The 24,837-nt window shown below is 35.3% G+C and overlaps 4 protein-coding genes across 7 annotated transcripts; 2 read left to right on the top strand and 2 right to left on the bottom strand.

Moving 5' to 3' along the window:
- The first annotated feature begins 1,922 nt into the window (after positions 1 to 1,922).
- On the top strand, positions 1,923 to 5,569 carry LOC112779223 (uncharacterized). Of its 2 annotated transcripts, none has more exons than XM_025823475.3 (7): positions 1,923 to 2,440; positions 2,686 to 2,803; positions 3,016 to 3,104; positions 3,183 to 3,229; positions 3,323 to 3,411; positions 3,839 to 3,972; positions 4,455 to 5,569. In XM_025823475.3, exons 1-7 carry the CDS (start codon positions 2,333 to 2,335, stop codon positions 5,103 to 5,105), a joined length of 1,236 nt encoding a protein of 411 aa, XP_025679260.1. In that variant the 5' UTR covers positions 1,923 to 2,332; the 3' UTR covers positions 5,106 to 5,569. The 2 variants fall into 2 exon arrangements, with proteins under 2 accessions (XP_025679260.1, XP_025679259.1); XM_025823474.3 differs by having other exon boundaries at positions 3,830 to 3,972.
- A 2,782-nt stretch (positions 5,570 to 8,351) lies between these two features.
- On the bottom strand, positions 8,352 to 11,241 carry LOC112777086 (heat shock 70 kDa protein 8). Of its 3 annotated transcripts, none has more exons than XM_025821369.3 (2): positions 10,803 to 11,241; positions 8,352 to 10,396 (listed from the first exon to the last, which is right to left on the bottom strand). In XM_025821369.3, the coding sequence occupies exon 2, from the start codon at positions 10,383 to 10,385 to the stop codon at positions 8,667 to 8,669; it is 1,719 nt and encodes a 572-aa protein (XP_025677154.1). In that variant the 5' UTR covers positions 10,386 to 10,396; positions 10,803 to 11,241; the 3' UTR covers positions 8,352 to 8,666. The 3 variants fall into 3 exon arrangements, with proteins under 3 accessions (XP_025677154.1, XP_025677153.1, XP_025677155.1); XM_025821368.3 differs by having other exon boundaries at positions 8,352 to 10,514; positions 10,803 to 11,022; XM_025821370.3 differs by having other exon boundaries at positions 8,352 to 10,414; positions 10,803 to 10,976.
- A 2,246-nt stretch (positions 11,242 to 13,487) lies between these two features.
- On the top strand, positions 13,488 to 16,403 carry LOC112775067 (primary amine oxidase 1-like). Its single transcript, XM_025818538.3, has 3 exons — positions 13,488 to 14,715; positions 15,468 to 15,581; positions 15,668 to 16,403. Exons 1-3 carry the CDS (start codon positions 13,540 to 13,542, stop codon positions 16,373 to 16,375), a joined length of 1,998 nt encoding a protein of 665 aa, XP_025674323.2. The 5' UTR covers positions 13,488 to 13,539; the 3' UTR covers positions 16,376 to 16,403.
- Positions 16,404 to 18,657: 2,254 nt separating this feature from the next.
- On the bottom strand, positions 18,658 to 22,550 carry LOC112778213 (amine oxidase [copper-containing] alpha 2, peroxisomal). The gene is made up of 5 exons (XM_025822560.3): positions 21,731 to 22,550; positions 20,323 to 20,707; positions 19,743 to 19,856; positions 19,089 to 19,627; positions 18,658 to 19,004 (listed from the first exon to the last, which is right to left on the bottom strand). Exons 1-5 carry the CDS (start codon positions 22,516 to 22,518, stop codon positions 18,806 to 18,808), a joined length of 2,025 nt encoding a protein of 674 aa, XP_025678345.1. The 5' UTR covers positions 22,519 to 22,550; the 3' UTR covers positions 18,658 to 18,805.
- Positions 22,551 to 24,837: the final 2,287 nt, after the last annotated feature.

Here is a 24,837-nt window from a genome sequence, read left to right as displayed (position 1 = left end):
GAGAGATTGAGACTTAGTATCGTGTTTGTTAGTTCAGAGACTGCTACTAAAATTTCTGTTTCTGTCTCTAAAATTTCAGTTTTTCAGTATCTCCAAAAAGTAGGGACACTGGAGACTGAAATTTTTAGAGATGGAGACTGAAACTTTAATAACATTTTATACCTAAAATACTTTCATTTCAATTAATTAATTCCAATTTTATTCTTTATGCAAATTAAATTAGAGTTTCATTATTGTTTCAATTCCTGTCTCCTATTTTGCACCAAACAGAATACCGAAATTTATTTCAATCCCTATCTCTTAGTATCTGTCTCTCAGTCTCAGTCTTTCGGTCTCTGTCTCTCTACTAAACGCTACCTTAAGGGTTTTATTTAAATACACACAAACTCCTATTGAATTTGAATTGATCATTTATAGTAGATGACTAGGAGTGGAAGAAGAAACATGAAATAGTCCATTATTGTAATGAGTATATATGAAGGTGAAATTATTATTAGTATATAGTACAAACAAAATAAGATGTAATCTTATTGGAATGGAGACATATACACACTAATCATATACTTCTACTTATCCCGCAATATCCGTTCACGTGTCTTGGCCTCTTATCTCTATCTCTATCGTCTCATGCATTACATTTTCCCAAAAATTACTTCATTCATTATTCATGTCATGCATGTAAATCACAACACATACTACAGTCTCAGTCCTAATTAATCGATCCGATCCTACACACACTACTACTACTACTACTCCTCTACCATATCATTATTGAACTGTCATCGTGAAAAATCGATGCCTCTTTGCCGCTACTACTGCTGTCTCCTGCTGCACATTAATAATGAGGAAAGGAATATATGCATATGCATATGCTCATCTGACCCTAATTTTCGAACCCAAACAAATACATATATACTCTATCTATTACGGTAAAAATAATATACATGGGTAACTAATATTCAGTTACTGCTTGTGTATATACATGTACTTTAAGCTGCGTTTGTTTACAGAGACACAAAATCGTGTTTGACAGAAGAGACATGAACAGAAATAATGTGTCCAGAGACACTGAATTAGTGTATTTTGTGTCCATCCTGACAGGAAGGACACAGAAACACTAACAAGGACACAATTTATTTTTTATTTTTTCTTTCATTATTCTTGTTGATTTTTCATAATTATATTTTTTATTATTATATTTTTCATCTCAAATTTTTTGAATGAAAAAAATGAGAATAAATTAGATTTTTATAATTTGTTCTAATTTATCACCAAACAAAATATAAGAACATAAAATTTTATGTCTCTGTCCATCAGTGTCTTATTCTATCATATTCTTAGTGTCTTGTCTTGTCCTATTCTCATAAATAAACGCAACCTTATATTCTTTCACTAATATATAGTACTGATAAAAAAAAAGCAATTTGAATTTCAAGTTGCACTACACTTTTTAATTAAAATTTAAGGAAAGCCACTTCAAATTGTAAAATTAAAATTAAGGTAGCACTTAGCTATCTATATAGTTCTCTGTTTTACTTAAGGGGCCAAGTATTAGTGGGTTTAGGAACTTGCCTAAAAAGTGAAAAGAGAGGGGCACCAATTAACTCTTAGATCATTGATGGCATTCCATAAATTAAGGGTAAAGATTTTTAGTTAAGAAAAAAAGAAAACAGAGATTGAGACCTTAATTAATAAGTGTCCCCGTTGATTGACATGACAATAAATAATAGTACAATATATAAGTAGTTAAGGGAACAAGGAATTAAGAAGCATTAAATGGTTGATTAATGATTGTAAAGAGGGCGTTTTCTGTTAAGAATCCGTGTCGGATGAGGCATTAATAATCAATATCATTGCGGTGGTGAGTGGTCTCTGATCTAGCTGCGTGCTATTTTACCACATTGACCCTCCCTCACTTTTCTGTTTTCTCTCTCAACCCTAACACATGCAACAAACTAACTCCGTTGACATTTCCTAACGACTCTTGATTCATTTTTTCAAAAAATAAAAAGCCCAAAGCCTTTGAGCGCTAAACAAATTAAACGCCGTTAACTTGTGTCGTTTTCATCATAATAAATAGAGCCTCTATGTTCCTTCTTCACTTTATTCAACGTTTTTCACTTCCATAACTCTCTCTCTCTCTCTCTATCTCTCTCTGTGTGAGTTCGAATTCCATATATAGAAGCTAGGTTGTTTATTATTATTGATTTATGATGGTTGCGTGAAGCAGAAGTTGGGAATAATAATATCAGTAGTTGTTGTTGTTTGTGGTGTTGGAGATTATTCGGTTCATCGGAGAGCGCCGTCACACATTGATTACGTGCGTTTAAATATGGGGAAGAAAGATGATTATGAGCAGAAGAGTGATCGCAAGGAAGCAGCCAAAGTTGAAGCTGTTCTTGAGATCATCAGAAAACAAACCCCTCTCACTCTCAAGCAGGTTCTCTCTCTCTTTCTCACTCATCTTCTTCATGAGGTTACTGTTTGCAATATGATATAGAATTAGGTGAAAACTCAGGTGAAGTCAACTTCACGTGAAGTTGATATCTGAGAGTCGTTAGATGAAAATTTAGTCAAATCAGTCAAATCATCTAACGGTTCTCAGGTATCAACTTCACATGAAATCAACTGCACCTGAGTTTCTACCATAGAATTATTACTGAGTTTGTTATTATGGTTGTGCAGGAGAAGTTCTGTAACTATGGTTGTGTGAAACGGTTTTTGAAAGCCAAGGGTGATAATGTGAAAAAGGCAGCAAAGCAACTCAGGGCATGCCTTTCATGGAGAGACACCATTGTCACTGGTATCGTATATGCATTTTCAGTTACTTTTTGAATCTTGCTTTACTTTTTTCTTTTTTTTTTTTGTTTGTTTTGAATTATGCGTCAAAGAAAAAGAACATCATCATACCCAAATACCAAATCTCTTTGTCCTTTTCTTTTCAATTTTTTTATCCTTTTTATTGAAATAATAATAATAATAATAATTTTCGGTTTTAAAATTTTTGAAAAACAGAATATTTGATAGCTGATGATTTCTCAGCTGAACTAGCTGATGGACTGGCCTATGTAGCTGGTCATGACGAAGAATTCAGACCTGTTTTGGTAATCTCAGTACTTCATTTATCTGACTTGAATTGGTTTGAATTGTTTAATTTATTCTTTATTTTTAATTGGTGACAGATTTTCCGGATGAAACAAGACTATACCAAGTTACATTCTCAAAAACTGTAAGTTACCAAACACGAGAACAATTCTTTTTGACTATTCTTGATATCTTACTACAAGCTTTTAATTTTATATATTTTTTTGAATTTATGAAGGTTGACCCGTTTGCTGGTATTCACAATGGAGGTAGCAATTTCAACGATGCCAAAAAACGTAGAAGAATTTGTGATGCTTTTCGACGCAAGTAAGTAGTAGTATAGGTATAGTGCACATTGGTCAGTCACATGTCCCAAAATCCCTGTATTGCCCTTTGAAGCTAACATTAATTAATGAGAAAGAAACAAACAAAGGAGTAAAAGGGGAAATGAAATCAGGGGAGGGTGAAACAGAAAAGATTGAGGGATCAGAATCAATAAATGAGATAGCAGGGGATACAATGAATCCCGGCAGAGCCTGAATGGGTCGCAGATAATGTCCGGAGTGCCCCCCCTCATTAGTTGCCATGTTTACTGCTAAAGGGTAATATCGGGAATTGGAGTTGTTATTAATATTCTGTATATTGTTTCCTTAAATAATGGTATAGTGTAGTGAGTGTGGTGAATTTGTGATCCTCCTTTTTAGCTTGCACTAACACCCCTTTTAAGATGAAATAACAATATTAGTGGGGGCAGGCTTTTACAGGTCAGCATCTGCATTTATGAACATGTTGGTGGGAGCACTGAAAATAGTGGCGGAGTACTACCCAGGCCGGCTAAGCAAAGCGTTTGTGATAGACCCTCCCTCCCTTTTCGCATACTTGTGGAAGGTGAGAAAATAACTAACCAATTCAAATTCCTTACATGCCTAATTTTAGAAGTCTACCATGTACTGTTACCCATGTGCCACTTGCATGTATATATGTTTTGTTTGTCATGTGTTTGACCATCTTCAATATATATAATATGGAACGGACGGACCACTTCCTATCTCCGATCCTTTCCTTTTTAGGTCTGCCCCAGCCATCCACTACCACTTCCTACTTTTCCTTTTTCAAAAGCACATAATCATCATCATCCATTATTCATGCTATTACTCTATAAGATAAGGGAGAGCTTTCTACATTATCTCAAATTCAAATCTAACCACTAACCACTACACTCTTTGCCTTGTGATATTTAATATGTTTTCATGTGATTAGTTACTATTAAAATTTGACTATATGAAAAATAAGTACACATATGTAATATCTACCGTTTTGAAGATTATATCAAATTAAATTTAAATTTCACAGTACTTGTGCGGGTGCAGGGTGTTCGTCCGTTCGTGGAGTTATCAGCGTGGATAACAGTGGTGTCATCGTTGGAGTTCGAAGAATCCATGGACTTGAGCCACTTCGAAACGTACCCTCGAGCATCGTCCCTACGATTCGATCCGTCCACAATCAAATCAACGGCCAAGATTGGCTCCTGCTCCTCGTCCCGCTTCTCATTTACCGTATCCCACCACCTGGACTCCCTCAAGCCCTGGTACCTCAGCCTTACCGACACGTCAGCATCCAAGGTTGGGCCCACAAGCCCAGCACTCATCTCGCCACTCAACGCTCGCTCTCTCTCCTTCGCATCGCCCGTCGCCAGGACGCCACGTGGCAGCATCAACGGCCCAGCTGCCACGAGGAAGGACCTGTTCCCGTCGACGCCGATGCCGCAGCGCGTGACGGAGCCGCATCGAGCGGGAGTGGCGTCGTTCCTTCAGTCTCCGGCGGCGTTCTTCCGGCGAGAGGGGCAGGTGAGGAAGGGAGAGAGATGCAGGGAATCGTTCTCGGCGTACCTGAAGTTCTACCGTAGGCCGTACGACGAGATGGTGTACAGATCGAAGATGCGGCCCCCATTGGGTGGGCTCATCTCAATCGTTTCTCCACATCTCAGACGACGCCACGTGTCCATGTCACAGCGTTTTTGAATGAACTGAACATATACGACACCCGCAATTAACTCTTAATTGTTGCACCCTTTCTTTCTTCCTTACGTCTTTTTGAATGAACTCAACATATACTACTATTACTAAGTGGGAAATGGCACTCATTAAATTCGTTAATTACTACTGTAATTGTGATCCCCCAATTTGGTTTGAATCAAAAAACGACGACGTGCTGAGCGGGGTGTGAAATGGCGTGCATGTTCATAATTTATGGGAGCAAGGGAGCGTGGTCGAAACGGCGAAACTTTACTACCTCCTCTGGCCAAGGTTCAAAATGAAAACCACAACCACCGTTGTAATTTTAATTTTTCCACTTTTCTTTTTTGTTGCCTTATTACTTATTAGTAGGTAGTATAAATGGAATCTTTTGTAGCAACATGGGGGTTGGACCTTGTCTTTATAATAATAAGAGAAACAGGATGGGAGAACAAGTTTGAAATGTTGAATATTATTGTATGGTTGTGGTTGGATTTATTTATCTTTTGAGAGAGAGTGGGTTATACGATGAGATTGAGAGGGTAGGTAGGAATATGTGTCGGGGTTTTGTTGTCTCAGTGAGAACTCAGAAGTCAAACTCAGTTCACTTCAGCTGAGGTAAGCCACCATTCTTTATTCCAATTCCAGTTCTAAGTGATATTCTTTTAATAATAAAATTAATTACTAAAATAAAATATATATTAAAAATAAATTAAATTATATATGTATTTATCTAAAAATATATGATAATTAATTTTAATATATAAATAGTATTTTTATTTTGATTTTCTTTTATGTTTCAATAAGCCATATTTAAATCACATTATAAGAAAATCCACTAAACAAACTAAATTCACAAATGAATAATGGTTTTTTAATAGTTTTTGTTTAAAAAATCACAAACTAAAATACCTATCAGTTAGACAAATTTTATTTTAAAAGTTATTATAAATACTATTCATTAAATATTTATATATTTTATACATATGTTTCCAATATTACTAAAATAATTGTTAAAAAAGGTTTGTGTATGTATATTTAGATTGTTTAGAATAATACAATATAAAAGAGTATATATAGATGTTAAAAAAATTGAAATAACAAAGACGTAATATCCTATAATAAATATTTAAATATGTTAAATAATTCTAATGAATACTAATTGATCTTAATATATTCTAACAATAACTAAATTTTTTATGAACATAAAAATTAATTACAAATATAATTTTATACTTTTAGTTGTATTTTGATTATACTTGTGAATAAATTTTGATTATAGTATTTGTCAAATTTGATTGTAGATGTGAACACGAGATTCTTTCGTATATTTATATAAGTACTAGATTGATGATTATTGACTTATATTATGGTAGTTATTATATAACACAGTTGTATTATTTTACTAAAAATTAAATAAACTAGTTTACATCTTTGAATTGGAACAAAAAATATTACATGTAGACATAAGATATGAGATATCATATAAACTTACAACTCAGTTATTGTTATGATATATAGATTTTATACTGTCTCATTTATGCTACATTCTACTGAATTTGAATCCAATATAAAAGGTGAGTTGTTACCAAATCTCACCTTATTAGTATTAGTAAGGAAAAGTACATGGAATCAATTTCAAATCATTCAAGAATAGAACAACTTAGTTAATTATAAATATAGTAATTAGTTTTATTTATTTATGATTTAAAATATTAGTTATTAAATGTTTTACCACATTCAAATTAGGAGGAGATACATTCAGTATCATTGCAAAAGTGAATCACAGAAATTGATTCAATTTGCTTCAGTCTCTTCACTCTCCTTCCCTCTCTAAATGCCTAAAACAGATTCAGAACCATCTAATTTACAAAGAAAAGAAATATCCTAATACTTAACATAAGTACCATTCACGTAGAGATTTTAGATTCACCCATAGGCATTTGGCTGGTTTTTTGCTGGAACTATATTGATTCCTAGCATTATTGTATTAGTAATGATAAATGAATCTATAAGAGTGAATTGAAATATAGGTTTTGGTGTGTTGGGAAATGAGACATGAAAGTGGTAAAATAAAATGAAGGATTGTCCAATAGCAATCGTCGTTTAGGAATCAAGGCTAGCTGCTTCAGTTAGTAGAAGAAACTAAGATGATGATGATGTTAGCAAAATCATGTGTGTGTGTGTGTGTATGGATCAGCTTTCACATCTTCCTAATCTGGGCTTTTGGAGTTTAGCCCGAGATTCTGCTGTTTCAGTGAATGTGGACAAATTACTCTCTGAATCTATGTGTTTTCTTACTACTACAACTGTCCCATGCCACCCTTCTTTGGATTTTATTCCTTGTTTCTTTTGTAGGTTTTTGGAGCCCTCCAATGTACATAATCACTTTCCTACTAAACAAACATGTTTTTCTAACATCGTACACATTAAACAAACCACTTTAAACTCTTCATTTTTCATGTCTTGATTCTTTTAATTAATTTCTTATTTCCATTTGTATTATCATTCAGCTAATGTCAGTATTCAGCAGGAGTCAACTCTCTTGCAATCATATTTAAATCAAACCCCACTTTTTATATCATTAATCCACACATGGTTTAAGAACAAGCATCTCACTGATTGGATGTTGCAAAATGAGATTCAAATTATTGAGGTTCTGAACTTCCTAGTCCTTTTCACCATTGTCAACCCATTCATATTCGACAAAGCCACGAACCCACTTGACTTATAGTAGTCACAGATTTTGAATTTTTACCTTCTTGTTTATCTCAACCTCTGATCTTTAGCATGAATATTAAGGATAAGTAACAATAATTCAAAGACCATATAAAAAAAATATGAATTAAAATATTAAATTGAATTGAAACTTTTTAAGTGCTAAACTGAAATCATTTAATAAATAAACTAGTCAACTTTCTAAGCCATACTCGAGCAACGAGGCTGAACATATTACCAACATTTTTTTCTTGCATTTGAGCAAAAGCTAGTCAACTTTTCATTTTCTTTTTTTACCAAAAGTGTTGATTCCTTTGCATTCTCAGAAGACAAGTCACAAACACTTAATTTAGTCATATAAATTAATTGCCATTTGTTGGATCGAAAGCTTTGATACCATGTAAAATGGTACCAGCAACTTAAGCAGCAAGAAATTAAAGAACTCTGCTGTTATTGCAAAGAGTGCAGAGAAAGGGAGCCAGGGAGGTTTAGACTTGAGAGCAAGAGAGAATTTGATATTGAGAGTGACAGATATTGAGGGTGAGAGAGCTTTTCTTGATTTAGAAACTGGAGAAGATTAAGATCCAATTAATATCGCTTCTTTTACAGTGCTGCACTACACATAAAAACAAAATATATATTATGCAATCTACCTAGTTCGTTAAAAATCAGTTGAACTCTAATAGCTCTAACGGCTCCCCAGCCAGGTCTGCAACTAATTTAACTGAATTCTACATTTACCTTTCATATTGTTTGAGCTATATTTCAATTGCAGGTGTATCAAGTATTCAGAAACACAATAAAACATAGCACCAAAAGAGTTACAATGATGCTAAACATCACTATTCCCTATCCCTTTGTATGCACAGTTACCAAATCCAGTGTAGAACCATAGGTTCTATTTAGAGCCTCAGCACACCAACCATGCCCATCATCAACCATTGGCATCCTCACTTCCATGACAGGAATTGCAGGATGTCGTGATCCAGGCATCACAACACCAGCTAAAACTCGCAACATGTTTGCAGCATCTATGTCCATGCACAAATTAATTTTTGGAATGCCTTTTGGTGCTGAAGGTATTCCCATTATCTTAAAATATCCCAGCAAGTGATTCTCCTCTGCCTTCTTTCCTTCACCTTCATATACAATAATCAATGCCCCGGTTTGATTATCATGAAGAGTGGTAAATACTAGTTCCTTCTTCACAGGCGTTGCAGTATTCCTAGGTATTACAGGGACGAAATTGCCTCCATCAGCTCGAATCCCAATAGCAAGAGGCGTTGATTGGATGGTTAACAAGTCCAAGTTCCCAAAGGGATCACTGATACCCGAAGCAATAGCTCCTTCCACTGCTGCGCCACAGACGGCAGCTTCCAAGAGATTCATCCCTTTATAAAGTTCCTTCCCTTTGAATATGCTACTAACAAGATTCTTCACCTTTGGAATATGAGAGCATCCACCAACAATTATCACATCATTTACATCCTCAACTTCTGCCTTCGCATCTTGCAAGCACCGGATAATAAGGCTTTCACACTCCTCAAATATTATTCTGTTTACTTCCTCAAACTCTTCCTGGTCAATAACCTTGCATATCCTCAGTCCATCTCCCAAGTCTATATCAACCTGGACATTGGACTGAGAAGAAAGCCTATGAATTGCATCCTGAGTCGCAAGTCGAAGCAAGCCAATTGTCTTGATTTCTTTGTCACTGTGACTCCTAAATAAGCTTTCAGAATCTGGCAAGAGATGGCGCATCATATTCTGAAGTAAGTCTTCCCCACCGATGGTACTTCCTGCCAAGGATTTTATCTGCGAAACTCCTCCGGCTGTAGCAGTCACAGCAACATCACAATAACCAGCACCCATATTGAAAATGAGGGCGATTTTCTCACTACCACTGCCCATATTCTCATTAGTTGTCTGCTGCTGCTGTTGTGCATATAACAAAGCCACAGCTGTTGGTTCAGGCATCAGCCTGAGGACATGAAGGCCGGCCATGGCACAAGCACGTTCAACCCGGGTTAGCTGGAACCGACTGAATGAAACTGGAACTGTAATCACTACATTTCTTATTGGACATTTCAATTGAGCTTCAGCCATTGCTCTTAACTCCACCAGAAATATTGCCAACACTTCTTCAGGAGTGGTGGATCTCCACATATTGTTCACCAAGGCAGCGATAAAAGGGCGGACACCAATTTCCAATGTCTGAACCAGAAATGGGAGATTTTTACAGGAATGGATGATTGGATCAGCATCAGTTCTGCCAATTAATCGTTTAATGTTGAAGATTGCAGATCCAGACATCATTTCATGCTCATGTGAAAGGTTATTGCTAACTCCAGCAGAAGGTAGATCATCTCTGAAAGTGACATAGGACTTCATTATCTTCTCATTTCTTGTGTTCTTCAAAAGCTCCACTTGGGAACCATTCCACACAGCAATGCTGCATTGAGATGTGCCAATATCGATTCCAATGGCAATTTCAGGAAAAGTTGAAGATGACTTTTCCTCTCCTGTGGTCTCAGAATCAGATGCCACAGTATATGCAGGTTCTGCCATCCTTCATTTAACTGATTGAGAAAAAGTTTCTAAGAAACATCACAATTCAGAAACAGAACACTTCAACACTCAGGAAGTAAACTCTAGAAACCAAAAAGGCCCATTTCATGTAGGTTTTCTTATAAACACCTGTTTTGAAAAATGATTAAAGAGTTCAGGCTAATTCATAAAAATACAAATCAATTTCAATAACACAAAGGAAACCTAAATAACTATAATGTCTAAGTTCTTTCTAAAAAATTCAAACTTTAGTGTCAAATATGACCAACAGGGTAAAGAGTCATCAGCCACGTAACAATTGGCGAACAATTAAAGCTAAGAGAAATGGTTATTCCCTGTTGTATTAAGAGAGTTTCAGCAAAAATGATACCGTCAAAGAAGCAAGAATGAGAAGAAAGGAAGGCGCAGGTGACAGACCTTAATGCAGCGATCGAATTGCAGAGGGATGGAGTTCAGCGTACGAAAACCAACTTCACTATGAAAAACACACGCACAACTACAAATGTTGTCGAATTCTAGAGCTTCATAGAGAAACATCACAAACTCAACTCAACTCAACTCAACTCGTGGACAATTTTTCTTTTTCAGTTTACAGTAATATTAATTAATTTGTTTTATTATATTTTGCGGCTACATTAGACACTTTAGCTAGCTGTTTAGGAATATATTAAACTACTCATTTGATTAGGGTTAGGGTTTTTTTTTCCTATCTAATAGTGTCTGTAAAATAATATATCAATGCTATTTTTAATTGGTAAAATATTTACTGCAGAAAATTCTCATAAAATGTTAGAATCAATACTCGTACATTTCAATTCGGACTGGGAATTTAACTAGAATTCAAGCTCTGTTGAACAAATTACAATTAGGATCATTTTTCTTTTTTATTATACTGAGGACGAATATTAGTCTTCTTTGGACATAGCCGGACTCCCTCTCTGAGCTGGTGTAGACTTAAAATAAAAAATGAATCAATTTTTGTTTGGCCAAGCCCAAATTTGACCGAGCCCAAAATTTAAACCACGTGTGGTGACGATTTAGGTTGGACCGACCCAACAAAAAGCGGCGGTGACCAAAAACAAAAAACGGTGGCAAGTTAATACGCTGAAGCCTCCTTCAATTGGTAAAATCATATGTCTCTTAATACGCTGTATCTGTTGAGTATGAATTCTTTAGTGTTGTGTGTAGGGGTGTTATTGGTTCGGTTTTGAACTAAAAATCAACCGAACCGATATGTTCGGTTTCTACAGACACATAATTATTTGGTTTGCTATTTTTACAACAATCGAATCGAACCGAACTGAACCAACAGCAATTTGGTTCGATCGGTTTTTTCGGTTTTTAATTTCTAATGAACAAAGTATGAATCACAATAATTAGAGGTTTAAAATAGTCAATAAACCGAAATAATAAGAGTAAAACATTGAAATGGTTAGGGATTGGAGATTTTTGTTGTTAGGTTAAAGGTTAAAATGGTTAAAACATTGAAATGGATGCATATCTTCAGTTCGGTTTGGTTCGGTTTGATTTTTATCGAACCAACTGAAAACCGAATCGAACCGATCAGTTTTGTCAGAAAAAAAAAAAAAAAACGATTTTTTCGGTTTTTAAATCGATTGTTGTAATTTTCGGTTCAGTTTGCGGTAATTTTCGGTCCGATTCGATAACTTACACCCCTAGTTGATCTATCTAAAAAAAACAACTCATGTCACGCAACAATGTTCTGTCATGACGTACGTGATATTGCGCAGATAAAAAGATCTCAAATTCTTAATTTGACGTCAATGATTTGGATTCATAACACTTCTTGTTCCTCTCAAAGCAATCTATATATGTAGCTTAAAAACGGAACCAAATAAGTATAAAGGAATTTAGTGTTCATTATTCTTAAAACTTGATCTTTCACGTGGTTCATTTCATTTTTCAAGAGTAACATATGCATGTCATCGAAGATAAGCACGCTAATGAGTAATATCACATACTCTTGTTTCAATGTACAAGTAAAGCAAACAAATATAAATTATTAATATCATTCTATTGCTGTAAACTCAAGAAAAAACTTGTATATAATATAGATAGATATTGCTGAAAATCAAACGGCGGCGCTGTTCCCGGCTTTAAAATAATTGTCCTAACTAAGCATGCATAATTATTTCATTAAGAAAGTTTAATTTACTCAATTGTTTATCTATCTTGGCCAGAAGAGAAAGGAATATAATTCCGTTTAACGCATTGACTAATCACTAATGTTATTACCAAGTCAGAATCTTTGAGATCATTCTAACGTAAATCACTTTATCTTGACAACAAAATTTTGGTTGGTTGTTACTATTTTCTTAATTCATTAGAATACACTCAACTAGGGTTGTGCATGGTGACCAGACCCGACTCGAAATATATATCGGGTCTATTTATTAGATTCGAACCCGACCCTAGGCCCGATGAAACCTATGCACTTTCGAACTACGATTATACCGGGTAAAAACCGGGTGAAAATCGGGCCGTTAACATTACATTACCTTGATATTTTCTTATAAGCTAGCATGATAAAAATATCCAAATTTTCAAGACTCCAACCATTATTTGACATAGTAAAATTCACTTAGAAAAATATAACAAAAACCAACTCTTCTCTAAAATTAAAGCATAACCATAATCAATACTAATATTGTCTAATAACACCAAATATTTAAATCAATATAAATAACATAATATTATGCATTAGTCTAAAATCTTATACATTTTAAACATAAAACATTAACTTATAGTCTTATAATAACTAATAACACAAAATATTAAGGTTTACAATACTTAAATTCCTCATAAGAATAGCCATCATCCATCACTAATAACACAAAATATTAATTGTGTATGATGACGGGGCCATCGGGCCGACTTCGGGTGACCCGAACCATAGCCCGGACCCGACCCAAAATAATGACAAGGTCTATTTTTGAGATCCTTACCCGACCCTAGACCCGATAAAATCACATCAAAATACTCCCTAAATTGTTCGGGACCGGGCCGAGTGTTCGGAGCCGGGCCGAGTCTTCGGGCCAGGCCATGCACACTCTACACTCAACATTTAAATCATCAGTGCTATAAATGTAAATGGAGGTTGCATCATATTAGTTATATCCCAAACATAATTATTATGAATATAATCAAAATGTTTGATAAAGCAGCAGCACACATGATTATTATTGTTATAGCATTCTTTCTGATATTCATAATTAGCTTCACAAAATCTCACCCTTTAGACCCTCTCTCACCATCTGAAATCAACAAAACAAGAAACATAGTTCAAAACTCTTACCTTGGTGCCATTCCTAACTTAACCTATCACTTTGTGGATGTTGAAGAACCCAACAAAGACGATGTCCTAAAGTGGCTATCTTCAAAGAACAACACAAAAGACAAGCCTAGTGTAACTGTTCCTCGTCAAGCCAAGGTAGTTGTTAGAGCCAATGGTGACACACACGAGCTTGTACTTGACCTAACAAGAGGCTCCATTGTATCTGACAGAATCTACAATGGCCATGGATACCCCCCATTCACATTCACAGAGCTTTTCCAAGCAAGCAAGTTGCCCCTTCAATACCCCAAATTCAAAGAATCAATAAGCAAGAGAGGCTTGAATCTCTCAGAAGTTTCTTGCGTGCCGTTTACAATTGGTTGGTATGGAGAAGAGATCACAAGGAGAGAACTCAAAGTGGCATGTTTTTATAGAGGTGGTTCAGTGAATGTGTGGGCTAGGCCTATTGAGGGAATCACAGTGCTTGTTGATGTTGATTCAATGAAGATCACAATGTACAATGATAGGTACAAAGCACCTTTGCCTAAAGCTGAAGGCACAGAATTTCAGTCTTCAATGAGAAACCTTAGTGATATTAATGTATCAGATACTAATGCTATTGGATTCAGCATGAATGGGAATGAGGTGAAATGGGATAAGTGGGTTTTCCATGTTGGGTTCAATGCAAGGGCAGGGATGATAATATCCACTGCTTCAATATTTGATGAAAGGGAGAGAAAATATAGGAGGGTGATGTATAGGGGTCATGTGTCTGAAACATTTGTGCCTTACATGGATCCAACAGAGGAATGGTATTTTAGGACTTTCATGGATGCTGGAGAATTTGGTTTTGGACGTGCAGCTGATAGCCTGCAACCAGGGATTGATTGCCCTTTGAATGCAGTGTTCATGGATGGCTTCATGGCTGGACCTAATGCAGAGGTTCAACAGGTTCCAAGGGCTATTTGCATTTTTGAAAGGACTTCTGGAAATGTGGCTTGGAGGCACATGGAAATCAATAATCCCATCAAAATGGTATATATTTCTTGAATATCTTCATTCTTCTATTCTAATTATCGGTTCGGTTGGGGTCGGTTTTGGATAAAAAACCAATCGAACCGATATGTTCGGTTCCTACAGACACACAATCGTTCGGTTTGTTACTTTTACAACAACCGAATCCAATCGAACCGAACCAACAGCAGTTTGGTTCGGTTGGTTTTTCGGTTTTTAATTTCTAATGAGAAGAATATGAATCACAATAATTAGAAGTTTAAAATAGTCAATAAACTGAAATAATAAGAGTAAAACATTGAAATAGTTAGGGGTTTAGAATTTTTGTTGTTAGGTTAAAGGTTAAAATGGTTAAAACATTGAAATGTATGCATATCTTCGGTTCGGTTCGGTTCGATTCGATTTCTATCGAGCCAACTGAAAATCAAACCGAACTGATCGGTTTTGTAAAAAAAAAACAAAAAAAAACCGATTTTTTCGATTTTTAAATCGGTTGTTATAATTTTTAGTTCGGTTTTACGGTAATTTTCGGTCCAGTTCAGTAACTTACGCCCCCTACCACTATTGTCTAAAGGTGACTAACCTACAGTGTTGGATATATTTTGAGGTGAGATCCACCTCTATCTTTATATTTGAGTTAGGCAAGTGAGTGATAGGTACAATAGAAAATATCTATTATTGAAGATTGACAATGATAGTTCAGATATGTGTAACAATTTTCAGTTAATCACCTTATTACAATACATGATGCTGTTCCATTTTTCTTGGTGCAGATAAGAAATGGAGAGCCTGAAATTAATTTGGTAGTGAGAATGATTGCTACTGTGGGAAACTATGATTATGTTCTTGATTGGGAATTTCTGAGGAGTGGCAGCATAAAAGTTGGAGTAAGATTGTTTCATTGTGTTTCCATGTCTATTTAATTAGTGCTTCAGGAATTAATCACTTCTAAGATATTTTGATTGATATATAGGTGGATCTAACAGGCATATTGGAGATGAAAGCAGTCCCATATACACAAAACAATGAGATAATATCATCATCAGAAAAAGTGTTTGGAACCTTAGTGGCAGAAAACACCATAGCCAATAATCATGATCACCACATAACCTACTATCTTGACCTTGACATTGATGAGAGTCAAAACTCCTTCATCAATGCCAAGTTACAAAAGCAAAGAGCAACAAATGGGTTATTTGGAACACCAAGGAAGAGTTATTGGACTGTTGTTAGAGAAGCCGCTAAGGGGGAAGCCGAGGCTAGAATTCGGCTCGGCTTGGAGCCGGCTGAGCTATTGGTAGTGAACCCCAACAAAAGGACAAAGGTAGGGAACCAAGTGGGCTACCGGCTGATCGGTTCACAGCCGGTTACCTCTGTTCTATCCGAAGATGATTATCCACAAATAAGAGCATCTTACACACAGTATCAAGTTTGGGTGACCGCCTATAACAAGTCAGAAAGGTGGGCTGGTGGGTTCTACTCTGATAGGAGCCGTGGAGATGATGGCTTAGCCGTTTGGAGCGAAAGGAACAGAGAGATTGAGAATAAAGACATAGTATTGTGGCACACCATAGGACTTCATCACGTTCCTTACCAAGAAGATTTCCCTGCAATGCCAGCAATTCATGCTGGATTTGAACTCAGGCCTGCTAACTTTTTCGACAGCAATCCATTGCTTTGAATAATATATTCAATGAACTTGATCCAGCAAACCAACATGGCAATAAATTATATTTTATTAATGTTAGGATTTGGTTGAATTAGTCCCACATTGCTTAGGATAGCAAATGGAGTGGGTGGCCTAGGCTATAAATATGAGGCTAAGTTCTTCATTTGTTTTTGCACCAGTCAGAAACACTTTAAGCTTGTATCTGATTTTTCTTTTCCTCTGTACTCTTTGATTAGAGAGTGTTGTGAGGTGTAGTTAGATATTTGCTTTGAAAGAGTGTGGGTGTACTGGGGTGCCGGTGAGAGAAAGAAGTCTATGTGTTGTAACAATTTTCACATAGTGATATTCTCTGGTTGTCATTTGACAACGGCCGTGGTTTTTTCTCCGGTAATTGGAGTTTCCACGTTAAATTCTTGTGTTGTGATTGTGTCTATTTTATTTCTCTGTCAAAGGTGTTTTCTCAAGGGGGAATTGTGTCTTATTCCCAACAAGTGGTATCAGAGCTTCGGTTCGGTGGGATTTATTCTTAGTATGCTCTGTGGTTGCAGCCTAGTCTGACCTTCCACATCAGAAAAGAATTTTGTCCTGTGGCTTGAGGTTGATCTTTGGTTGCTGTTGTTGTTGCTGGAAGGCAGTGTGACACTGTGAGAGTGCAGTTTGGAAAAGGTTCTGGCTAAGGAAAGACTTGGTATTTAAGTGTGTCCATTGTGACCCACCTCTCTTTCCTGGGGACCCTTCCTAGTGCACGGTCTACAGTTGAGTTATACTATTCCAGTATACGGTTGCAACAATGTCTGGATATTCAAGTGCTGTGAAGCTTGAAATAGAGAAATTTGATGGAAGAATCAATTTTGGCTTGTGGCAAGTACAAGTCAAGGATGTGTTGATACAATCAGGTTTGCACAAGGCGTTGAAGGAGAAGATCTCTGGTTGCTCTCTCTATGAGAGAAGATGATGTTCTCTAGAAGACAAGAAGTATCCTCATGGTATTACCGCACTGCCATGGATAAGGATAAGTTGTGGCAATCGGGTCCACAATTGCACACGGGCATTGGTTGGCGTTGAGATGCAAGGTGTGTGGCGGAGTTAGGTCGATGGCTGAAGAACTTCCAGGAAAAGCCAATTTGGAAGTTGCACCATGAATTTTCAGCAAGGTTTCGATCTGTACCAAGGCGAAATTCTTGGAGTGGTCTAATTCCAAGTGAGTATACTTTCATGGTGGAGTATGATAGTTCTCTGAACTATGATTGTCGGTATAGACAATGGCAGCAAAGAATTGTCGGTGTTGACAATGGAAGCTGAAGATGTGTGACTATTTCAATCAAGGTGGAGATTGTTAGGATTTGGTTGAATTAGTCCCACATTGCTTAGGATAGCAAATGGAGTGGGTGGCCTAGGCTATAAATATGAGGCTAAGTTCTTCATTTGTTTTTGCACCAGTCAGAAACACTTTAAGCTTGTATCTGATTTTTCTTTTCCTCTGTACTCTTTGATTAGAGAGTGTTGTGAGGTGTAGTTAGATATTTGCTTTGAAAGAGTGTGGGTGTACTGGGGTGCCGGTGAGAGAAAGAAGTCTATGTGTTGTAACAATTTTCACATAGTGATATTCTCTGGTTGTCATTTGACAACGGCCGTGGTTTTTTCTCCGGTAATTGGAGTTTCCACGTTAAATTCTTGTGTTGTGATTGTGTCTATTTTATTTCTCTGTCAAAGGTGTTTTCTCAAGGGGGAATTGTGTCTTATTCCCAACAATTAATCCAACATAATGATATAATCATTCGCATATTTTATCTAATTTTCTTTCGAGGGAGGGAGATAAACCAAGTTAGAAACATAGAACCAGATGCATTTCACTTTGTATTAGACATGAAAATATAAACTAACACTATACATTATAATCTTATTCGTTGCTTTGAGTAAGTAACGTAATGCATATACTCGTGGACCAACAATAAATATGAAAGAGAACAATGAAGAGTTAAAGATCACACTTTACACTCTCAATTTTTTTTAACAATTGAGAGGATCCATTCCCTATACTCATGTATATCTTATAACTGGCTTCCCAATCCCCAGTGATTTTATTCGACAAGAGATGTTGGTTGGTACAAATGAAATCACCAAATTACACCGAAATTAACAAGAGTAAATGTCCTTTTTCGATCCCTAACCATTTGTTCGATGGACTTTTCACCTTCTAAGAAATTTAAAAATCCAAATCAGTCCCTATCTACTTTGATATATATACGTTTCAGTCTCTGGTTAGGGACTGAAAAAGGCATTTACTCAAAGTAGATAGAGACTGGAACGCACATATATCAAAGTAGATAGGGACTGATTTGGATTTTTAGATTTCTTAAGGGGTGGGAAGTCTATCAGACAAATGGATAGGGATCGAAAAGGGTATTTACTCAATTAATTAACAATATGTGAATGAATCCTTCATTTAGTACAATTAGACCAGTGCGCAGGTTCAGTTGATTTAGTCTTAAGGACAGGGTTTCTCTCGAAGAAATTAGTAGGCCTCAGCTCAAAGCCACTAGTCAAGGTTGGCATTATTGGGAAATCTTCCTGTGATGGAACATGATGAAATCCCATTGTGTACCACAACACTATGTCCTTGTTCTCTATCTCCCTATTCCTGTATATTCAATTATGAAAACTCAATCAACTACATCACATTAATAAGTCTTTAATTGGAAAACAATATTAGTCATGTATGTACCTTTGAGTCCAAGTAGCTATAGTATCATCACCTCTGCTGCGATCAACAAATAATCCACCAGCCCATTTCTCAGATTTATTATATGGCGTAACCCAAACATTATAGTTGGTGAATGCAGCTCTGATTTGTTGGAAATCATCGCTCAGCATAAGTGGGTGTGACACTGAACCCGGGATCAAACCGTACCCAATTTTATTTCCAGGTTTTGTCTTCTTGTTTGGATTAACAACTGCTAGCTCAAGAGGCTTCAACCCCAGCTTGATTTTGGCATCAGCTTCAGTCTTAGCGGTTTTACTCACAACAGTCCAATAACTTTTCCTTGGTATCTTCCTATCTTTGACTCTTGCAGTCTCCAAAGTGTTCTTGACAAAGGAGTTGTGCTCCCCATCAATGTCAAGGTCAAGATAATAGGTTAAGAAGTGGTCATGGTAGGTACCAATGGTATAATCCGCTAGCAATGTGCCGTATATGTCTTCTTTTACTTCATCAGTGTTGGTGTATGTCCCTGCTTTAACCTCTAATATTCCAGTAAGCCCAACCTATTTCAATTTTCAAACATCAACACTCTTATTAATAATTAATTAGTTACCATTGCATGCATGCGTGCATATATAACATAACCAAACAAATAATAATATGTCTTTATCGTATTACCCCAATTTTGATGCTACCACTTGGCTTAAATTCCCAATCTATAATATAGTCATAGTTTCCGACAGTTGACACCATTCTCACAACAAGTGTTACATCTGGCCTCACCTCCGTTATCTGCATACCTCAAAAAAGATAAATAAGGTAGTGTATGGTGGAGAAACAGACACGGAAAGATTGAGACTGAGAGACAGGGACTAAAAGACAGATATTGAAATAAATCTTAGTATTTTTTTTTGTACAAAATGGGAGACAGAAATTAAAACAAGAATAAAATTCTAATTTAATTTGTACAAAGGATAAAATTGGAATGAATTAATTGAAATGAGGGTATTTTAGATATAAAATATTATTAAAGTTTCAGTCTCCATCTCTAAAAATTTTAGTCTCATATGTCCCTACTTTTTGGAGGTACTGAAATTTTGGAGATAGAAACAGAAATTTTAATATCAGTCTCTCAACCAACAAACATGATATTGAGTCACAATCTCTCAATCTCTGTCTCATTACCTCAAAACAAACGCTAGCTAAGTGGCTACCTAAGAGACTATTCACGTAAAGTTGTGTTCATGTGAAAACGTACCAATACATTTGGGATTGCGACTTCCGTGTGACGCCACATGACGTCACCAGCATACTTTTCAAAGATGCAGAAAGCATTAGGTATCTTAACAGGTTTGCCATTGGCATCAGCAAAGAATGCATCTAAGAACTCAGCATTGGAAGGACAATCAGTGAGAGGCTCAAGTGAAGAAGCAGATTGTCCAAACCCAAATTCTCCACTGTCAAAATAGGATGTGTAGTACCAATCCTCAGTGGGGTCTTGGTATGGAACAAAAAGCTCTGATATGAAGCCTCTGTATAGTACTTGCCGATATTTCTGCATTTCCAGATCATACACTGAAGCCAGAGAAATTATTGGGCCAGCTCTAACGTCGAATCCAACATGAAACTCCCAGTTCGCCCAACTGTGTTCATTCCAATAGTGTAGATTTTTATAATAGAAAAGTATAAGTAGACAATGAAAATATTAAACAATGTGATCAATAGATTCGGATGTTCATTTCACTAGGTATACGGATAGTTATTTTAATATTAAGATTTAGATGGTTAACTTGGAGATGTAGTGTGTTTTTATTTGATTGGTGGTTGTTCATTTTGTTCAATATAGTCATTGTTTACTTAGCACTCCCCGTTTAGAATAAGGAAAAGTATAGGATACCAACATATTATCTGCCAATTTATTGCTAATAATTATTAATTATTATATTTTAAATACATATATAAAGAGACACATTCAGAAAATATATCTATAAAGACACTTCTATTAAACATAACTATAAAAAATACATTTTTATTAGACACATCCACGAAGACACTTCTATAAAACACAATTATAAATAAGAGTTGACAGAAGTTAGTAGATATGCTGTTGGTAACGTAGTGGAACCATTATAATAAATGTTCATATTTTTATTGTAAGTTCTCAATAATTTGATTTTTTTTTTCTTTTAGAAAGTTCACTTGGACAATATTTTTCCAAGGAAAAAAATCACAATAGTTAGATTTTTTCTTTTAAAAAGTTCAAAGTTGGACAATATTTTTCCAAGGAGAAAAATCACAATAGTTAGATGTGAAAGCGAAGGCAACAAGCTGATAGATCAACAAACAATAGAAAAATGTTAGAAAATAATCAAAATTTATTATTTATAGTCATTATTTAGTTATTAATATTTAAAAATATAAAATAAAATATATTGTTAAGATTTGAATTATAAACTAAAAAAATTATATACTAAAAAATTTAAATTAATGACTAAATAATAACTATAAATAATAAATTTTTTAATAATTATTAGAATATATTATTTTTTTATTACTTATTTATCACATGTTTTATGTTATATTTTTAAATATTAATAATTGATTAATAATTAAAAATAAATAAATTTCAATCACCTTCTAACATTTCTCTTTCTCTTATTAATTACCTTACAGTGTTACCATGGAGGTTGAAAGCAGGAGCAGCATGTTGCATAAGGGATATGCCTTTGAGGATAGGACCAAAAGGAGGCTTCAGCTTGGAAGCACGGTACTCAGTCCCCTCCGCCTTCGGCATCGGCACCACATACCTATCCTTGTAATCAACGATCTTCATCTCATCCATGTCAACCGTCGCTTCTACACCCTCCAACGGCCTCATGTACAAGTTAACACTCCCCTCTGTGTAGTAACACTTTATCTTCAGCAACCTTTTCGTCTTTTTCTCTCCGAACCAACCAACACTGAAGTCGGAGCACACAACCTCCGATATGTTCAACCCCCTCTTCTTCACTGACTCCTTATTAAAGGGTCCATAGCTGAATGGTAGTACCGACGCCGCCGCTTGTTCTTGAATGTTTAACATAGGGTAGCCATGGCCTTTGTACACTTTGCTTCCCACGATGGAGCGTCTTGACAAGTCCACTATTATCTCAAGAGACTGTTTCTTGAACCTCGCAATGACGTAGATTCTCCGCGGTGGTGGTGGGGTTTTGGTTTTGGAGTATTTCCATGAAAGGATGGTTGACTTTTGTGGCTCCTCCAAGCCCACGTATTGGAAGGCGATGGTGCTGTTTTTTGAGGTTTCTGGTGGGTAGGCTTTGAGGACTATGGTACGGACGAGGTTGATTTCCGAAGGGGTTATGGGGTCAAGTGGGTGAAGGTGGCTGCTGCACTCTACGTTCGAGCTCCAAATAATGGTGGTGAACACAATGAAGAAGAAGATGAAGTTCTTCATGGTTTGAAAACTATGTCCAATAATAACTAACAATTGTCCTTATATTATATTTATAGCATAAACTCCTAGCTGTATTAGAACCCAAACCAGTTGACCCAGTGTAAATAAAAAATAAAAAATAATTAAAAATTTAAAATTAAAATTTAATATACATATTTTTGCTAATATTTTAAAAATATTTAGCTATTCTAACATAATATGGAACAAAAACAATAAATATTTTGTTAATTTTATTCTTTCACAAATATTATTATTTTATTTTTATATTAAAATAATTATTATTTTTAAATTTTAATTATTTACTAATTAGTTTATATCTATTATACTATTATATACTATAAATATTTATTAAAAAAATAATATTAATAAATATTATATAATTATAAAAACAAAAAATAAGTGAATTTATAACTAAAATTAAAATTTATTAAATAGAAGTAAACTATTTAATAAAAAATATATATTATAATTTGCATATATATTAACAAAAAGAATCATCGCGCAGTGATTGTGAAGGACATTTATTCTTAGAGAATTTTAAATTCTAAATGATTCGATCGAACTTATTTTTATCGATTCATTCTAAATTTGATTGCTTCGTTTCGGTTCTTTATCTTATACGGTCTAAATATCAAACTAAATTCATATAAAATTTGATTTATTAGTTTGTTGGAACGATCGATTCAATTTTAAAAACTATAATACCTACCTTAGCCAATAAAAAACAAAATATAAGTAGTTGAAATGTGTATACCAGAATTTGTCATGGCAGATTTAAAATAATAAATTCAGATAATTTTAAAAAAAAATAAAAAATGTTTGTTCAAAAGAAAGATAGACAGAACTCAAGATATTATTCTAAAAAACACTTAAATATTTAAAGGAAGACTATGTACAGCAGCTATATATGTATGTATCGTCCTAACCTTAAATATACATCCAGGAGGAAAGCATCCTAAGTATTACCTACCAACCTCTTCGGGGAACAAAATATAACAACGTAACGTAACCTTTGCAATTGGAGGACGCTACATAGAATATGTGTCATTATCTACAATTTAAATCTAACAACTTTTCGTTTGACTTAATTATTAAAACATGGCAGAAAAGATATATATGCGATTGCTCTTGTGGACTTTTGATCAATGATAATGGCCGCCGGTTAGAACGGGATGACTACATAAAGAGCTAAATGTAGCATCTCTTATTAGTTTAGAAACAAATGTACCTAAACTAATTTAATATATATCATTAGATTTAACCTTTTTGTTTTGTTACAAAGAAAAAAAAGATAAAAAATAATTTGTCATGAGAGAAAAAAGAATGTCATTTTTCATATGTAATTTTTATATTGAGAATGACTAAAAATATAAGAAAGATATTATATATATATATATATATATATATATATATATATATATATATATATATATATATTGCTCCTCATTTTTGTCCCTAGATTTGCTTTCCGTCCCGTCTTCATTTCTCGCCATGGGAGAATATTGCTCCTCATCTCCATTCTTCACAGGGTTCCATTTTTGGCGGGGACTCCATTCTCCATCTATCTTATAGTTCTAACTAATTATTAATTTCTATATGAATAGAACTGCAAGTATCAATCCTATACAAAAACAGCAAGATTTTATACAAAAAATCTAAATGATAAGATGGTGACTTCTTTCGAAATGATACAGTGGAGAAACACAACGGCGAGTCAGAGGACAGGGTAGTGGACGAGGTGGGAGACACAGCAACAAAGAGGAGAATAGACACGACGACAGAGTTACGGAAGGGATCGCCGCAAATAGAGAGCACGACGCGGTGAGGGTGATGGCACAGTGAGGTGTGCGATACGGTGAGAAGGGAGAGTGGCAAAGGTGGCTGCAAAAATGTTGAATGGAATATGGGCAGCATTAGGATCTATGAATTGAAAAAGGATTATACAAATGAGGATTAGGAGTTTTGGGTTTATATGTGTGTGTGAAATGACTAAAAAACATATATGGGAAATAAACTATTAAAGACAATTTAATAAATTTATTAATTTTGGGGATTAGCAAGGATGGGACGGGGACCTCCGCTCGGGTCTCCGTACCTGTCTCGGAGAAATTTTGTCTTCCATCTCCATCTCCATTCCCACTGAAAAAATTCTCTAAAATCATATCCCTATTTGGGCCGTCCTCGGAGAAATTTTCGCGTTTCGAAAAGTTTTGCCATATATATATATATATATATATATATATATTATGAGATGGCAGGAAAATATATGCTATTGTGCAGGGACGGTTCCAAGTATATTGGTATGTGGGCAAGCGCCCC

Source organism: Arachis hypogaea, chromosome 19, assembly GCF_003086295.3.
Source record: "Arachis hypogaea cultivar Tifrunner chromosome 19, arahy.Tifrunner.gnm2.J5K5, whole genome shotgun sequence".
In the NCBI taxonomy this organism is placed as follows: domain Eukaryota; kingdom Viridiplantae; phylum Streptophyta; class Magnoliopsida; order Fabales; family Fabaceae; genus Arachis; species Arachis hypogaea.
Note: the sequence above shows the minus strand (reverse complement) of the source record. Positions and strands in the feature narration are given on the sequence as shown.

What these genes read in the sequence shown, in the direction of transcription:
- LOC112779223 (XM_025823474.3), top strand. Translation starts at nt 2,333, where the DNA reads ATGGGGAAGAAAGATGATTATGAGCAGAAGAGTGATCGCAAGGAAGCA. An exon ending in AAGAATTCAGACCTGTTTTG is followed by an intron (nt 3,105 to 3,182) that starts GTAATCTCAGTA and finishes AATTGGTGACAG; the next exon opens with ATTTTCCGGATGAAACAAGA. An exon ending in TTTTCGCATACTTGTGGAAG is followed by an intron (nt 3,973 to 4,454) that starts GTGAGAAAATAA and finishes GTGCGGGTGCAG; the next exon opens with GGTGTTCGTCCGTTCGTGGA.
- LOC112777086 (XM_025821369.3), bottom strand. Translation starts at nt 10,385, where the DNA reads ATGGCAGAACCTGCATATACTGTGGCATCTGATTCTGAGACCACAGGA.
- LOC112775067 (XM_025818538.3), top strand. Translation starts at nt 13,540, where the DNA reads ATGAATATAATCAAAATGTTTGATAAAGCAGCAGCACACATGATTATT. An exon ending in TCAATAATCCCATCAAAATG is followed by an intron (nt 14,716 to 15,467) that starts GTATATATTTCT and finishes TTCTTGGTGCAG; the next exon opens with ATAAGAAATGGAGAGCCTGA. An exon ending in GTGGCAGCATAAAAGTTGGA is followed by an intron (nt 15,582 to 15,667) that starts GTAAGATTGTTT and finishes ATTGATATATAG; the next exon opens with GTGGATCTAACAGGCATATT.
- LOC112778213 (XM_025822560.3), bottom strand. Translation starts at nt 22,518, where the DNA reads ATGAAGAACTTCATCTTCTTCTTCATTGTGTTCACCACCATTATTTGG. An exon ending in TCGCAATCCCAAATGTATTG is followed by an intron (nt 19,857 to 20,322) that starts GTACGTTTTCAC and finishes TGAGGTATGCAG; the next exon opens with ATAACGGAGGTGAGGCCAGA. An exon ending in GTGGTAGCATCAAAATTGGG is followed by an intron (nt 19,628 to 19,742) that starts GTAATACGATAA and finishes AAATTGAAATAG; the next exon opens with GTTGGGCTTACTGGAATATT.